At 37.2% G+C, this 17,072-nt stretch overlaps 1 protein-coding gene across 5 annotated transcripts; it reads right to left on the reverse strand.

The window, feature by feature from the left end:
* Positions 1-2,035: 2,035 nt before the first annotated feature.
* PPA6 (pyrophosphorylase 6) lies at positions 2,036-16,770 on the reverse strand. Of its 5 annotated transcripts, XR_016046945.1 has the most exons (11): positions 16,442-16,770; positions 15,348-15,425; positions 15,097-15,210; positions 14,601-14,779; positions 14,298-14,363; positions 14,015-14,175; positions 11,065-11,165; positions 10,783-10,964; positions 7,939-8,037; positions 2,258-2,414; positions 2,036-2,175 (listed from the first exon to the last, which is right to left on the reverse strand). XR_016046945.1 is itself a non-coding variant. In XM_088855008.1 (10 exons), the coding sequence occupies exons 6-10, from the start codon at positions 14,086-14,088 to the stop codon at positions 2,322-2,324; spliced, it is 549 nt and encodes a 182-aa protein (XP_088711134.1). In that variant the 5' UTR covers positions 14,089-14,175; positions 14,298-14,363; positions 14,601-14,779; positions 15,097-15,210; positions 15,348-15,425; positions 16,442-16,770; the 3' UTR covers positions 2,036-2,321. The 5 variants fall into 5 exon arrangements, 3 of the variants coding, with proteins under 3 accessions (XP_088711134.1, XP_088711133.1, XP_011626368.1); XM_088855008.1 differs by having other exon boundaries at positions 2,036-2,414; XM_088855007.1 differs by lacking the exons at positions 15,097-15,210; positions 15,348-15,425 and having other exon boundaries at positions 2,036-2,414.
* Positions 16,771-17,072: the final 302 nt, after the last annotated feature.

Here is a 17,072-nt window from a genome sequence, read left to right on the forward strand (position 1 = left end):
CACTCCTAACCAGTGCTTTTCTAGGTCGATGGCTCGATATTGTACATTGTCAAACCACTTAAAATCTATTTTCCCTCATCTTATCGTCTATTGGAGCTACCTTTAAATTCCCTTGTATGTGTTCATTCTAAATTATGTCATTTCTTTTCTTGTCACTCATCTACCTCAACGTCTTCACCTTATCCACATTCATTCTATAGGTATTGTCATTTTTTGACCGCCTAACATTTTGTCCCATAAAAGCATAACTGATATTACAGTCATCATATAGAACTTCTCCTTCAGTTTCAATTATTATGTGTAAAATATTTAAGAAAAATAATATATAAGGTTGTTCTCTTACTTGAAAAAATAATCGTTGGATGGCATAGATTTGGCTTTATCTTAAAAGTTATATCACTTTTTGACATTATCTTAAACACATGTCAAATATACATCGTCCAACTAAAATGAAAAACATATAACATTACTACCTTACTCCTGCAAATAAAGTTGTAATCTTATACAAACCACACCCGCCTTTTAATAACATATATATAATAAAGGGAAAAGTTTATATAGAACCGAGGCTCTAAAGTATCAAATTGGAGTCCACCACAAAAATTTCACTTAAAGAGGTTGTTTTGATGCCCAAATATCTTCTAACTGATCATCTTGACATCAAGATGTATGGACACGAAAAAAAAATGGATTTTGAGTTTTGAAAATAGTGTATTTTGTAACACATTTTTGGACTGTCAATTTTCAATATGTACAAGTTTTCGTAGATTTGTCGATCTACACTATTTTTTAAGCTTTAAACTTTATAAATTAAGATAAAAATATATTTTAAGGCTATCACAAAGATTTCCAGTATTGAAACCACATTTCTAGATAGTATTTGAAGGTAGGCTCTAATTTGATTGTTTAGAGCCTAGGCTCTATACAAACCGTACCCTATAATAAATGGGAAAAGTTTATATAGAGTCGGGGCTCTAAACAATCAAATTTGAGCCCACCTCAAGAAATTCACTAGAAGATGTTGTTTTGACATCGAAATATCTTCAAATTGACTATCTTGACATCAAAATGCATGTATATAAGATAAAAAACAGATTTCAAGTTTTGGAAATAGTGTATTTTGTAATACATTTTTTGACAGTCAATTTTCAAGATTTTCAAGCTTTCATAGATCTACCGGTATACACTATTTTTTAAGCTTTAAACTTTATAAATAAATATGAAAATATATTTTAAAGCTATCACAGAGAATTCCCATATTGAAACCACGTTTCTCGATACTATTTGAAGGTAGGCTCTAATTTGATTGTTTAGAGCCTAGGCTCTATACAAACTACACCCATAATAAAATAGTTCACATACACTAATATGTAGTTTAGTGCAGCAATAGATCCACGACGTTGGAGCACTGGGTTCAGACACCATCTTATGGCTTTGCATGTTTTTTCAAAATCCTTGTATCTAGAAATGTCGACAGTGTCCAAATATGCCTGACAATAAATATAATTACAAAGAGAAAATTTTGTAAATTTTCCCTATATATTATAGAATAAATAGAATGCCCTCAATTTTTTAGATCTTTGTCATGTCTCACTTTTTGAGTGTCTTGTCTATTAAGTTTAAGTTTTTTCTATACATCATATTAAATTCAAATGTCATGTGTTCATCTTGTACATTATGGACACGCTATTTTGTTTCAAACAATTATTCTTGGAGTTTTACATAGGTGCATGATGGTAAAAAGTATAGACACCCAATATTTAAGCTTAATCCGAGAAGAGCACAACAAAAAATAAAATAACATGACACTCTAAAAAAGTAGGACATGGTAAGAGATGAAATAGTGGGGACACTTTCTAAATTATTCAAAATATAGGGAATATTTATAAAAATTATTTAATTACAACATCACAATAAACAACAAAAATCGCAGCAACCAGAACATTAGCAATAGTATGGAACAATCAGAATTCCTATGCGGTTATTATAAAGTGGGTGTTGGAAATTAGTCCCCTCATGATGATGGTGATAACAATTAATAATAACGCGATTGATTTGATTCCAAATAATGTACATGGTACACCTTCAGGTGTATCAAAAATAAGTGACAGCCAAAATAGATGGTGCATCGTACAACTCTATACCACATGCTACGCAGCAAATCAGTGAATGAGCCTACAAAGAAGAACCAGATTCAAAAGACTTAACCTAAGCAATACTCAAAATAGTTTCTGACAGAAAGGGAAAAGATGGGCACCACAGAATTGAGTGGCATAAATAGCTCGAGGCCTCGAGCATCAAACTTCTGCTGATATTTGCAATCATACGAGAGAAAGCCCCCCAGAAGGAAGGGATCTTTTGACAAGTTTGGACCATGACTCGTTTGTCTCAGTGATAACCTTCAGGGCATACTCCTGCTCAATCACAAATATAAAATGGGAAAAATGAAAAAGAGAATTAGATGATAGCACGAAAACAAAAAATATCAACTAAGATGAATCTTTCTACTCAAATTAAAAGAAACATTCACCATGTGACTGCCCCATACACTCCAAAAGTAAATTGGTTTAACAGAAAAAATAATAATAATAATGCACACGACATGGTTAATACCATTCTCATCAGTTCCAATACCATGCTAATTTGTGCAGAGGGGCCTTAATATCTTCATGCTAGATTTTGAATACAATTCCACCTACTAAATTGACTGCTACATGATATGAGCTTTGAAAAGGCAAGAAACCTTATATAGGATTGCTAGAGGTTTTGCATCCTCCTACCTATATGGGGCTCCGTGAACTTAAGAGTCCCAAAAAAGGAACTAAATTTGTTACATGTGTTTTTGTAGGATATGCAGAGCAAAACATGGCGTACAAACTTTTGGATGTAGACTCGAATGGGGTTTTGGAGTCCAAGGATGCACAATTTTTTGAAAATTTATTCATTAGTGGGCATGACAAAGACAAGAATGGAGAACACAGGAATGATGAGCATGTGGAACATAGGAATAATGAGGATGATAGTCATGAAGATTTATAAACCAGGGGAAGCAAGAGAGTCAGAAAACTGACTTTGGACCTGACTTTTAAACATATTTTCAGGAAGAACGTAAAAAGCTACTAAGAACTCATCTCATTGCATGGTGCTCCCTTAGGGAAGAAAGCAGTCAACGATGCGATAAATTCTGTATTTGCCAATAGAACTAGAATTTATCGTTGATTTAACCCCGGGTCCTAAGCCTTAATATTAAATGGGTTTTCCAAAAAGAAATAGTGTTGAGAAGTTCAAGGATGGACTGATAGCTAAGGGTTTCAAACAAATAGAAGATGTTAGACTTCTTTGATACCCTATACCCCAGCGGCCAGAATAGCCACTATCCAGGTATTCATAGATTTACCTTCAATATATCATGCAGAGATTTACCTGATGAATGTTAAGACAACATTCTTAAATGATGAACTAGATGAAGAAATATACATGGAGGGACCTGAAGGAGTTGCCCCAAAAGGACAAGAGCGCAAAGTATGTAAATTTCAGAATTCCTTACATGGTTTGAACAAGTAAATTTTTTAAATCCTTGGATGGTTTTCAAACAAGCAACAAAACAAAGGCATGAAAAGTTCGATACAGTAATCCTCTCGCGTGGATTCTCCATCACTGATACTAATAGATGCACACATGACAAAGTTTTAAATTAGTGTTATGGCTGTATATAGATGATATGCTCATGCTAGGTAGTAATAATGCATTCATTGAAGACACAAAGTATCTATCGTCTTCTAAATTCAGTTGAAGGATATCCAGCAAGCAGATGTGATTCTTGGAATCAAAATAGTGAGAAAATCAATTGGATACGTGTTAATCACTCTATATGGAAAATGTTCTTAAAATATTCGATCACTTTGGTTGTAGGCCATCTATAAACCCACGTGATTCTCAATCTCATATTCAATTGAGAAAGAATATTGGCAAATTTGTCTCCCAAGTGTCAGCAGCCATAGGTGTACTTGTCAAGTATCAACTTTTGAAAACCTTTTTGTAACTTTGACTGCATGTACAAACAAGCCCATTTTACAGTAATGTGATTTAGTTCACTCTGGAACCTGGATTTGATCATTGACGGAGACTCTAGTAATGTGATTTCTTGGGCCTCTGGTCGTGCTCCCTGCCCTGACCATTGAAGGAGATTCTAGTAATGTGATTTGTCTCCCAAGTGTCAGCAGTAATGTGGCTCCCTTAGGATCACCTGGAATCACGTTTTCAGAGAAGTGAATGCTGCTGCTGAAACTTTAGCTAAGGATGGCGCTCGCCTCAACATATCTCTCGATGTTTAGATGCTTTTTTTCCTCCCTTCTAATCTGTGTCACTATTGAGCTTTTTTGAGATTTTCCTCTTTGATCCCTGTTGGGTATTGTGAATGGCTCCGGCCAAGTAGGTATGCCAAACTTTGTATATGTTTTATATACACATGATCTACACTGTAATTCCTTTTTATTAATAGAAATGTGAACATTCAAAAAAAAAAAAAAGAGCCCATTTTACCAATGCTGCCATACACTCTCATACATTTTTACAACATAAACAAATACAAAACAAAACAACACCAATGCCCTAGGATCTAGTTGCTGCCACATTCTCATGAACACTTGCACAAAATCAAAACAGAACAATAAAGAAAATAGACTCGTGAGAATTTCCCAGGGTTATCCCATGGGACTTGGTTAACCCACATCAGATTTCCATGGGCCTTTAAATCCCAATAGAGCATGTAAATATAGTAAATGTGCACTTCAATGGGACTGTATGTTGATTGTCTGACCTAAAGTGGGGTGGTCTATAGCCTAGGTTGTATCCAAAACCCTTTCCCCTGGTCATTGGCACTACCATTGAGGGATTTCTACAGGGCTATCCATCATTGAGGTTAGAGAAATGCCGAGGGGCGACATTTGTAGGCGAGGAAGCTACTGGGATTGCGGTTGTGGGCTTGTGAGCGCAAGGACCAAATCCTCAACAAACTTCCAAACAGCCGCATGACATGTACTATCATTTTAGGGACTTTCCTGAGCGTAAAAATTGGAGAAGTCCACACAGTGCTTTGTTGGGCTAAGTTGTATCTTAGGGGCATTCTTGTCACCCAATTGAATCTTGGACTCTCCAAGTTGGGGGGCATTACATACCTCGAGGACAGCCAGAGCATCTTGTGCCTATGGGTCCAATATTCAAAGGTCTTGAGTCTCGGTGAAGTTCAAGTTTCCTTCTTTGGAACACAATTATACTTCAGACAGCAGAGTGCTACGTTCCATTTGGAACTTCAACTTTGCTACTATTGTTTCAATGTTCGAAAGTGGAGCATTAAGCTTCATTTCAAACTTCACAATTTTTTACCTCAGTTACGCAGTTTTAGACCTCAGTGATGCATTCTAGACCACGGTTATTCATTTTGACCTCAGTTATATATTTTAAACTTAATTATGCAGTTTGCCCGTGGTATGCTGTTTTGACCCCAGTTATGCAGGTTTGACCTCTGCAAAAGTGTGTCGGAGCTGAAAAGAGGAATTTTTAAAATTTTCAAGGACCAAAAATGAACAACTAGTTCTTCAATATAGAATGAGCTAGTTATCAGACATCGAGACTCAATGGATAAGAACAAGATTTGACAAAAAACCACGAAAATAACTCTCATAACGGCAATGGTACTGGCTGCTGCACTAAATATCAGCAAATGGCAGGTGGAATTTGAAAATAATAGCCATCATGCCCATTATGAAAGTCAAATATAACGAAGCGGTCCTTGGCCACTATACTAGGTAAAAATAGTTTTCAAAATCTTGGACCAGGCATGTCAGAAAGTATACATAAAGGATGCAATGGGAATAGCAAATACAATGGCATCAACTACAGGTAAAGTTCTAATTAAACATACCAACTCCAAGGCAGAAGTAAGTCCACTGTATGATGACAATATTAAGGGTCTTCGCAAGGGCTGAAGACACAGTATATAATTTTCCTATGAAACTTCTCTAATAAAATTCAAAACTGAAAGAAAAAATTCTCATGTGAATAGTTTTTTTTTTTGGAACTGTTAAAACTGTTCTATTAGTAAGGTTGGGGAGATACAAGTAGAAAATAGATGCTACCCACAGGCCGGGTGCACCAACCCAAAATTTAGGGTTCCCACCGAATGGGAGCCCTATACAAAAAATGGGGCTAAATCTGAAAGGTTGCCCAAGATCTATAAACAAAAATACAAGAGACCTCTCAAGACTGAGTATCCAAACAATCAAGTGCTTTGACTATTCAAACCATTAATCTATGTGAAATTCTTCACAAATTTTGGAGACTGTGCAGTTCAATGGTTGTGGAGTTATTTAGATTACATGTGCTTCGATTTGAACATTTTCAAAGGCCATGTTTGGGAGATCTGGAAACAGAAGGGTAAAGGCTATGAAGTCAGAATGGATAGTGTAGTATGTGGCACGCCAAGCAAGACAGGAGAAATATTATGGCAGTGATCTTCCACAAAAGCACAAAACACAGCTGGAAAGGTCAGGGGAGTACATATTCTATTTAATCAGCATACTAAGATAAAATGTAGTCTTTTCTCCTTAATTTTCAAGTACAAACTGTTTACTTAAGAATTTAATTGAGTAGGAGGGACCGAATTTGTTATAATAATCAACATTCAGTATCACGCTAAATCAAGTCTTAGGTTTAATTTAAAACTAACAGCTGATCCCATGAATTCCATTTAGGTCCAGGTTTATGAGTCAGCTTATTTTAGTTCATGGGTTCCTCTTCATCACACTTACATGATTTCTTTACCATCCCCTCCTCTTTTTCGACCACAATGTTGAGCAACTACCATCATTCCTAACAATTATCTAATCACTAATACACACGGTCTATGAATTAAAATAGCAACCTTTGGATTAAGAGACCAAGCCAGAAATGAACATGCAACTGGAGAAAATGAGAATAAAAGACCCCTAAACCTAAGCCAACAGTTCGAACCAACAATTTTTACTCACTTTGCAATATCTACTATTTCACACCATTCCTTCTTTGCTTTCCTCCACTGGAATTTATAGCCGAAAAAGTTTGACATATATGGAAGCCAACTTTTATCGTAAAAGTTTTCATATAAAGTTATGATAAATGGAGGGTAAACGGGCAACTACTAATTTAGAGGTGCAACAATCTGAGGAATATATCAGGTAACATAAGATGAAGCCTCAAATTGCTTGGCTGTCAATCAGCTAGCATCGCTTGAACCCATTGGTGGGAGGAAATTCGCTGTTGCACAAGACCCCTTTCAAGCAAAGGTAATTTTTGCTATGCATATGGTGAATCAAATGAATAATCCATTATAGCCTGACACATAATGGGGCCTAACGCTTAAAGAAAAGAGAAAGGATCTCCAGTGAGAATATTCTTTAGGGGAATGATAAATGTGAATGCAAGGAAAACAAGTACCCCATGAAAGAAAGAGTTTCTCATGCAGCTTGCAAGTGTGACTATAGCTCCTTAACCTCAAACTCAAAGCTATAGCTCTTCCAATGAATGATATAAAACACCACAATGGAATTTTACTACCTTTCACCATTCAAACAATAAAGACCATGCACCGTTGTCAAACTCCCCTATATCATAGAACACATACATGCATGCACATATGGCCCATTGTCAAACTCCCTTTATATTATATTAAAGAGGCAACTCCAGTAGCACAATATATGCATGCACATGAGTGCACAAACAGTCCTTTTATTGATAAGCATAATGATTGAAGGCATATGTATGATACTCAGTTTCAAGTTTCAAACTTTGAATTCCTTTAAGAAAGCAGCATCTATAATTCCATGTTGTTTAGAGAACTAACTTTGAAGTAGAATGTATTTTTCTTGAAAGCTGATAGACCAGTTCACAAATTAAGCATACCTTGTTTGCTGCCTTATTGCCCAAACCAAAATTGTTAGCAGGCTTTCCATCTGGTATCTTGTAATCTCTAAACCAGTCCCTAATTGCAGTCAGAGTGCCCTGAAACAATAAAGGAAATGACAGATTAAACGATAAGATCAATAAGAAGCTCTGGGGTTTCCCCTTGCAAAAAAAACCTTAAAAAATACTCTTTGACAACTTAACTGTTTAAAGGCATATGTGAATCCACCAAAATTGGAAAGAGATACAAAAATAATGGAATGCCCTACACATTGCATGATAAAATTTCAACTTAAGAAAAATATACAATTGATGAGGATCAAAGTGTCACATGGTGAGAGCACTTGAAGTGGCCAGTGGCTTTACAAAGCAACAGTGACAATCTCCTAGAGAGAGGATAAGAACAAAGCATCTCAAACTTATGAATTGATCGCTGACAGGAATTTCTTTGTGTCAATCTTGAAGACAATGGTGCCCAACAAACCACTGAACCAGAACTCCAAGGGAACTGAAAACTTGTAGGATATTGCACCCAAACTTCTTTGGCATGCATAAACACCAAATGTTGCAACACTTTACTTGTAAGTCGTAAACAATATAAGGAATTGTCATGAGCAACAACAATTGGGATAATTAAGCCTCAATAGTTATTGAAAATTTGATTCTCATATATGGTAAATGGTTTTAATGTACAGGTCAGGCTGTCTGGGAATAAAAGTGGTATTTGCAGCACTTCACAATGTATTCTTACCAATCTCAAAAGAATTGGACTTGCTTTGGGAACATGGCACGGCCTGAGGCTAGTTGACTCGCCGAGTCCCGAGACAGCTCGGCAAGTCCTGCCAGGTCCACCACAAAAAAAAAAAAAAAAAGAACAGAAAAACTTACAGTAAAACCAGAAAAACTAGACCGCATAGGACAATTTGAGAACAGAAATAGCATGATGCTTTTTCTTGTTCACTTCCTTTATATTTTACCGATTTCAAAGAAAGATTGATCATTTGAAGAATGCAACAAAATTATGAGATCAAAGAAAATATAACTAGATCTCAACAGATCCAGTGATGTTTGTCCAAAAGTTTCAATTCAAGGACTTCACAAAAAACAGAATTTCTCCTAACCAAAGATTCAAAGCCCATCCCCCAAGCCATAAATGATCCTCACTAGAATGTCACAAATCAAAACCCCTAAAGTATCTCTCTCCCCCTCTCTCTTATTTTGAATTTTCTTTATTCCGCTCTCTCTTACTCTTCTTCTCTCCCCCTTCTTCGATCTCCTCTCTATCCTCCTTTCTTTTCAGTCTTTCTTTCACCCACTTTCTTCCCTCTCTTTCCCTCAGGGAGTCTTCACTTCTTCTCTCGTGTCCACCTCTCTTGTTCCCCTCTCTTCTTCTTCATTTATCTTCATCTTCTCCTTCTTTTTGTTTTTCTTTTTTCAGTGCTCGTCCTCAACTTCTTCCTTCTTCTCTCCTTCTTCGGTTTTTTGGGATGAACACCTAGTATGTAGGTTGCCTCCCTGAGTGTTTTTAGCACCCGGCATGTGGGTGGCTAGACATCTCTTTTTTGATCTCTTGGGTTCCATGCTTTTGGCTTGTGGATGGCCGGAGCCCCCCCTCTTCTTTCTCTGTCTTTTTTCTTTTCTTCTCTTATTCTTTTCTGTAAATGGGCTTCCCTGCTTGGGCTTCCTCAAACTCACGCCTCATGAAATTTTTGCACTTTCCATATATAAAATATTTATATATGCACATGTATAAAGTGAATTCCTCCCGAAAAAAGGAAAAAGAAAAAGAATATTTATAGTCTTGGAGCTTGGATTAGTTTGATTTGGAGATGGCAAAAGTTTCACGCAAACCGTAAATCAAAAATCAAAATTTCAATTTTCCCAGACTTTGAACCTGTTCTTGTAACCTAAGCCCAGAGTCTGAATGAGGACCCTAGTGGCTCCAAACTTGAAGACGCACTCCACGGTTTTCCACCCCCCTTTATATCACAAGAAATGTAAGACTCAGCGAGTCTATGGCAACTTGGCTAAGAGTTGGCGAACTTGATGTAGGTGGTTATGAGCAGCGAGTCTTCAAAATACTAATATTGCGCTCCTAGCTCATACTTGGGCTTATTGGCACTCTACAGAAACCTCTTTAAGAGGCCTGTGATGTCCCAACATGCTCCGCCAGTTGTGCAACCCAATTTTCCCAAAAAAGGCCTCGAGAGGCCCACAAATAGCCCTCAAAGAGCAGGCCATGTAGCAAGAGGTATTTTCATGTTATGTTCAGTTTGGGACTAGTGTCTTTTCCAGCTTTTTTATTTTCTATGTATGGATGAGAGTAAGCTTTGAACTAGATGGCCCAAGGTACATTTTAGTTAGGGTTAAGACCATAAATAACTAAGGGGGGTAGCTTTTGATTTCCATCCTCGGGGTTGTTCCTGGTTTACCCAGAGACGGCTAAGGAGCTTGGCTTGTAAGCTCCCTCATCATTTTCTATCCTTTCGTAGATACACTATGTTTCTCTTTTCTTGTTCTTCTTTCTCCATTAGACCTGCCATTGTCCAACACTGAACTGCCCAGGTCTATAGAGTGACCCAAGGAGTTTAGTAGAAAAAAGGGCCCACAGCTAGTTGTAGCCCTCCAGACCTGACAGGGTGCCAGTTCCAAGTGAATCAAGCGAGTACAAGTTGGACTGCCAAGTTTATGAACATTAAAATACCCATATAAATCTCCTAGATTGATTACAAGAGGAGCAGTAGAGTAATACGTGAAGGTTAACACAAAAATTACTACATTCGGTATTCATTATCACCAATAAATTACAAATGAATCCGGGATATAAAAGAAAGAAAGACATACCGGGAAATGCTTCTCAACATCTTCAACATCATTTACAAGTGAAGCTTTAGGATCATCCAGAGAAATAGCAACAATTTTCCAGTCAAGCTCCCCTTCATCAATCATTGCCAAAGCTCCTAAAGGTTTAACTTTGAGTATCTCACCGATCTTGCCAGTTGTTTCTCCGATCTCAACCACATCAACTGCACTAAGTATTGCAAATAAGCAATGCATACTGAAAACCAATCAGGATCCTTATCAAAAGAATGGCATCATGGTAAAATAATTGTTACGCAAACGAACCAGGATCATTGTCACCAAATGCCCCCTCAACTTCCGGATTAGCAAAAGATGGGTCTTCCCATGTCTGTGGAAGCAATCCATAATTCCAATTTATGTTGTACCTGAAAAGCAATTATGAAGGGAAAATTACTTTACCAAAAACGATAGTATTCTCAAAACGAACAAGGACATACCATGTCGACTTAAACGTAGGCATGTGCACACACAAATGCAATAAAATAGCAAGTATTGATCCAAATCACCAAAAGAACAGGCATGAATCACAATAATCAAGAGTAACTCTTCCAACAAAGGTGTTCCATTTTAAGAATATAATTCTTATAGATTTAAAAGAGCATGACTTAGGCATAGGACAGGAAGTGCATGCTTCATGAAAGAAATGGCTATGTGGAATTCAAGTCTATAAAATCAAGAAAATTTGTTCTCTTCTTTATTATAAAATTCCACTTACAAATGCCACAATACACAGCTGTAAATAAAATTAAAACCCTAAATACAACCTAGGACCTTTCCTTTTGCTACAGAAATAAATAGACACAATCCAAGAATAAAACCCAAGCTTCTACTATCAATTTGCGTACAGATAATGTTCCTGGAAAATCACAAAGAATATGGAAATATGACTGAAAAACAAACATAAACAACTGGGAAGACTTACTTGACCCCACATCCGATTACAGACCAATGGTGCACTTCAATCCTATTAGTCTTATTAAATTTTCAGAGCCGAGAAGCTTCCTTAGGCAATACCTCTTAACTAAGGTTTCAGAGAGCATAGAAACACAATTAGGGCATGCCTCAAAAAAGGCACCCCCGTTTTTTCTAGGGTCATCTCTCTACAAAACCCTAATTAGGGATAGGCATGCCACCCTCTCTAATTTGTTTGTGGTTGCATGCCACTAATGGTGAGAGAGAGCAGAGAGATAGGCACTATAGAGATGAGAGAGACGAAAATTAGGGTGTGGAGGAGAGAGAGAGAGGGGCGTGTACACCTCCTTATATAAACCTGAAGAACCCCTAGGTATGCCTATCAAATGATTCCCTTAACCAAAAGTAAATTAGGAAATCTATGACATGAGAGAATAAATCCGAGCCATCCAACCCACAAATCAGCCATCATGATTTTAGGAGGCATACTAGGAATTTTATCCTTTTAATATGTAACCCATATCCACTTCTAATTTCATTAGGAGTAGACCAATTAAAAAGCTTATAGAACTTCCTTATTAATCTCTAATTGTAGGAAATCAAATTAATATTCTTGGTCAAAACTAACTCCCACAAAAATAGGCACACATAATCTTTTCTTTTCGTTTTAAAAAGACTTTCTAACCATGCTTATTAAAACAAGAACTAAAAAAAAAAAAAAAGGGGGGCATACCATCCCTATGGGTGACATGTGGCCCCTATAGGCCCCACCCCCCACCCATGGGGTGGCACACATGTGGGGATGGATCCAATGGCCCCCACATGTGCCTTGCCTTGCTGATATAATTTTGAAAATACCCTTTTTCAAGGAAATTGCAGAAGAAATAATTTAAAAAATTCTGAAAATTTTTCCAAAATTCCCATAAACATGTCTAATGCTGAAAATAAAACATCTAGAAGTGGATTGTACCAATGGGTCAAAACCAAGTGACTATGAGGGCACTCCACCCAACCCAATGGCCATGCTCCACAACTATTTTCTTAAACCAACCCAACAAAACCCATAACTCACAGTCTCAACAAGGGCTTCTGATTGGCCCGTGAAAGCTAGCCAATAAATAGTGGAACCACAGTCTCAAAACATCGATTACAGTTGCCCCTTTAAGAGCAAGTCAAGCACATATCACTATAGTACAAGGAGGACTCTCTCTATGCACATGTACACGTAGTTCAAGGTTGCTTTTCAGTAATGCGGCTATCAAATGTACTTGCCGTGCAGAAGTTTGTTGAGGATTTAACAATCATTCTCACAAGCCTACATCCACATACAAGGGATCTTACAACTCTCCAGTCCTATCCCTCGGCATCTCTCTGACCTCAACAAGGGATGACCCTCTGTAAACCCTTTTCGATAGTACCACATAGCCAGGGGTAAGGGTTTTAGGCATAATAAGGGCCATGGATAGTCAAATAATACGCACTCCCACTGAAGTGTATAATACATTATAAATGTCTTTTACATGCTCTCACGGCTTTTAAAGGCCACAAACCCCAACACTTCTGATGTGATTCAAACAAATATAATGTTGTTTGAAATTTAAAGGAAAGAAAAACCAGAACTAGATAGATAATATTTAATCATAGATTTTTGAGCCAATGGCCTGGCTTGCCTATGTAATAAGTAATTGCTATTCCGTTATGTGGTGCTTTGTTTGTTAACTAATGAATTGATAGGGGTCCCCAACCCCATTGCCATCCAAAACGTATCAAAATGAAAAAGTAAAATGGAATACTCATGGATAAGAAGCGGGCCACATTTTTACCATCAATCGACTAACCTGAATACACCAAACAGCAATAAGTTCGAAACATCATGCAAGGCAGTAACGCAGGCATGCAGCGTAGAAGAATGCAAACCCTTAACCAAACATCACAGCTAAACCACTCTTTAGTCCAGTACAATTGTGGGTGGAAATTAAAGAAAGAAACTTCAATGAATAAGAAGGTAGTTAATGATTAAAACCTCCCCCCCCCCCCACCCCCCCTATTCAAGTCAAAGGACTAAAACTTAATTAAACAACACAAAGAACATGACTTGTGGCCCATTTGAGGATTCAAAACATTTTTTAGATAATCAATGAACAATTAGATGCAATAATTATGCTTATTACTGTTTATAAAAGACATAACATGCACAATGCACAGTAGCTCAAATCTGAGGTTTCTCAAGAGTCACACGCCAAATATAAATCTTGAATTATGGAATAAAAAGCACACTCAGCTAAGTCAAAATTTTCCTTACGGATAATATCGAAGTTTTCCCTTCTTTGTATCCTGCTTTATTGGAGTAAATGGTTCATCTGTAGCAACTTCCATTTTTGCACTCGTTTCTTTAGGTATTTCCACAACAAAATTGAAAACCCCATCACCCAAGTGCAATGGAATGTCATGCCAAGGTGAAACCTACACATTTACAATCCAGAAATAAAACATTGTCACTTGCAGGTAGTCAGGAACTCAGAGAACATAACTTCAAACTGAAATCACAGCAATCAGAAAGCCAATAGAAAATCTCAGATCAGTACTTCCAGCTAAATACAGTTTGCCAAAATAGATTCCTAGCATGAATTTATGGTTGGCAGCAGATGAACCTGAGTATGCACATCACCAAAGAGAAGGTTTAATATTCAAGCTAAGACTTAGTAGGGCAGTAGGGCCCAAGAAAATAATAATCTAAATTGAACCATAATATACAGAACAACATACAACCCTTAATTATCCATAATCTGGCTTACAAAAGTAACAAAGAGGTCAAGAGGTGCCAGGAATCAACATAAATGATAAGTGCTATAATTCTTGATAACAGCAAAACAAATGATCAGCATTACATGACTGATGGCATAGAATCATGGCAGGAAGCAATTAGCTGATATGTGTATGCCTAAAGCACCGAGCAGCCACATGTTGCTTCCATTATCACTTTCGACCAAGTCATGAACAACCCGATACATGTATGAATGAGTGTGTGTACGTGCATGTGGATCGTTTTTCAAAATTCAACTGGAACCTGCAATAAAGGGGTTGAGATTAAGACCACCATATACACATAAATAAAACTAATCAAGCAATGTAAATTAATTTTAAAATTTGATTTATCAGCATTAAAATAAGTGATCCTGAGCTTATCCTCTGAGAGTGGGTTGAAAATTGAAATACTCCCATCTCCACTGTTCCTCCAGAGCCAGAGATGAATCTTAGAAACCCAAAGATTAAGAAATCCCCAAAGAGAAAAGTAGCATTACAATGAAACCCCCCATATAAGTGGCTTTCAGAAACAGGTAGATGTCAATCCCCTGCATAAAGCTCCCAGTAACAGGTGCGTACCTTGGTACGTCCTGCCGGCTTCCTCACATGGACCTATGTAGCATTTCACTGGACTTCCTTGACATTGGGCAGAAAAATCCAGCCTTTTAGAATCACACCTTAATTAATTTTGACCTAACATAAGATACAAAAGAGACTCATAAAGCCAACCATCAGCTATTGTCCTCAATAACTAGAGGATTACCTAGTGAAACTCCCACCAAGCTGTAACATGGAAGGGAGGATGGACTATTACCCATTGCAAAACATACCTGCTCTTACTTTCCTAATCATTGATGCCTCCATCTCCCACTTCAAACGACCTATAGTTTCCTCTCCTACCATATACTCTGATCCCAGCAGTAAAAGGAAATAGAAAGTTCAGAACAAAGGACCGACTCAATTAACCCCAACTATAAAACTAACAACAAAGGCATCCACAATCACATCCCAAACAACATAATAAGTACATATAAATATATAAAGGAATAATGTACACATCCCAAGAAACGGTTGACATGAGACACATCTCAAGGAATCATAATGATGAACAAAGTCATTCCAATAAGCCACCCTGTGAGAAAATTTAACTACCTGGAACCCCAAAACCTAGACAACGACTAGCCCAACAGGTGAGAAAACTATCCTTGATTATCTAATTGCCAACATAGTGAAAAACTGGACAACAGGTGGGACCACAAATAACTGAATTCTACTCAGTGAGATATCTGTCTCCCCAACCTAGACCGAGTGAAATCATAAAGGTCATTTCCACACCAAAAACAAATTGTCTCCACATGCTTCGCAGCAAACTTGTACAGAAACTCAATTCGAAAGGAAATTCAAGTGTTCTTACGATTCAAAATCAACAAAATCTAAGGAAATAGGCATATAAACTAATCCCAACCCATAGAAATACAAACAGAGTACAATTATACGGCCTAAATCAAAAGCATTGTCTACTGATTTCATGAACAACTTACCAATTCCTCTTTGAACTCAATATTTAGTATGAATAAACCCAAAAACAACAGAAAAAGGTGATCTCAATATTTAGCATGAATAAACCCAAAAATGACAGAAAAAGGTGATCTCAATATTTAGCATGAATAAACCCAAAAATAACAGAAAACAAAAAGGTGATCTCACTATTTAGCATGAATGAACCCAAAACTAACAAAAAACAAAAAGGAGGATCAAACCATCGTACACAAACAAAACAGAAAGGCTAATTTCCAAAAGAGCCCAAAAAAGAATCCAAGGTACATTTCAGAAAAAAACCTTCTAATATCTACAACAGAGACATAGAAAGAATGCTAGTGAGAGTGAAGCAGTTACTGATAGAGAGAGAGGGAGCGAGAGAGACCTTTTTGCCAGACTTTTCGAGAAGGAAGACTCTGTAATCAAAAGTCTCAGGCTGACCCTCCTCTTTGATCTCGACTTCTGGCCTATAAATAGCTCTGAAAGTTTTGTAACCATTCTTGGTGTCGAATCGAGAGGGCAAAAGCTTGAGCTTTGGTATTGACAGTGGCTTTCTTCGAACAGAGAGAAGGCACCAATTCCTGTTGATTCCATTGAAGAAAAGGGGAGAATGGAGGGCCCCATAAGCTGTAGCTGCAACTCTAATGGCCGCCATTGCCTAAAGCCCGAGCTCTCTTTCCTTCTCCAGTCAATGGACTTATAATGGATATCTCCGGATTTCTCTATTTTGCGGATATCATTTATAATTTTTCATCGGAATATTTAAAAAACAAAAAAATGCGGAGCTGCTATTTTGAGCTTTTTTTTTTGGCTTCCCTCGGTGGCTACGAGTCCGGTGACGGGGACCCGCCCTTAGTTAGGTCCAAGTTATTTGGACCCACATCAGGTTTATTAATTAAAAATAAAAAAATTATTTTATACAAGGATTATAGTTTTATATGGTATTGTATATAATGAGATCATTTACTTTTGATACAAGGCGGTCACGATTCTTTATAACCATTTGATGTGAAATT

The sequence above is a fragment of the Amborella trichopoda genome, chromosome 13, assembly GCF_054954075.1.
Source record: "Amborella trichopoda isolate Santa Cruz 75 chromosome 13, AtrichopodaSantaCruz75HAP2 v2.0, whole genome shotgun sequence".
Classification (NCBI taxonomy): domain Eukaryota; kingdom Viridiplantae; phylum Streptophyta; class Magnoliopsida; order Amborellales; family Amborellaceae; genus Amborella; species Amborella trichopoda.

Bases quoted from the DNA above. Each gene is read 5' to 3' on its own strand.
- PPA6 (XM_011628066.3), bottom strand. From the start codon at position 16,711: ATGGCGGCCATTAGAGTTGCAGCTACAGCTTATGGGGCCCTCCATTCT. The intron at 14,176-16,441 runs GTCTCTCTCGCT...GTAAATGTGTAG, and splicing joins TCGAAAAGTCTGGCAAAAAG to GTTTCACCTTGGCATGACAT. The intron at 11,166-14,014 runs GTAAGGAAAATT...ATTGCTTTTCAG, and splicing joins GGAAAACTTCGATATTATCC to GTACAACATAAATTGGAATT.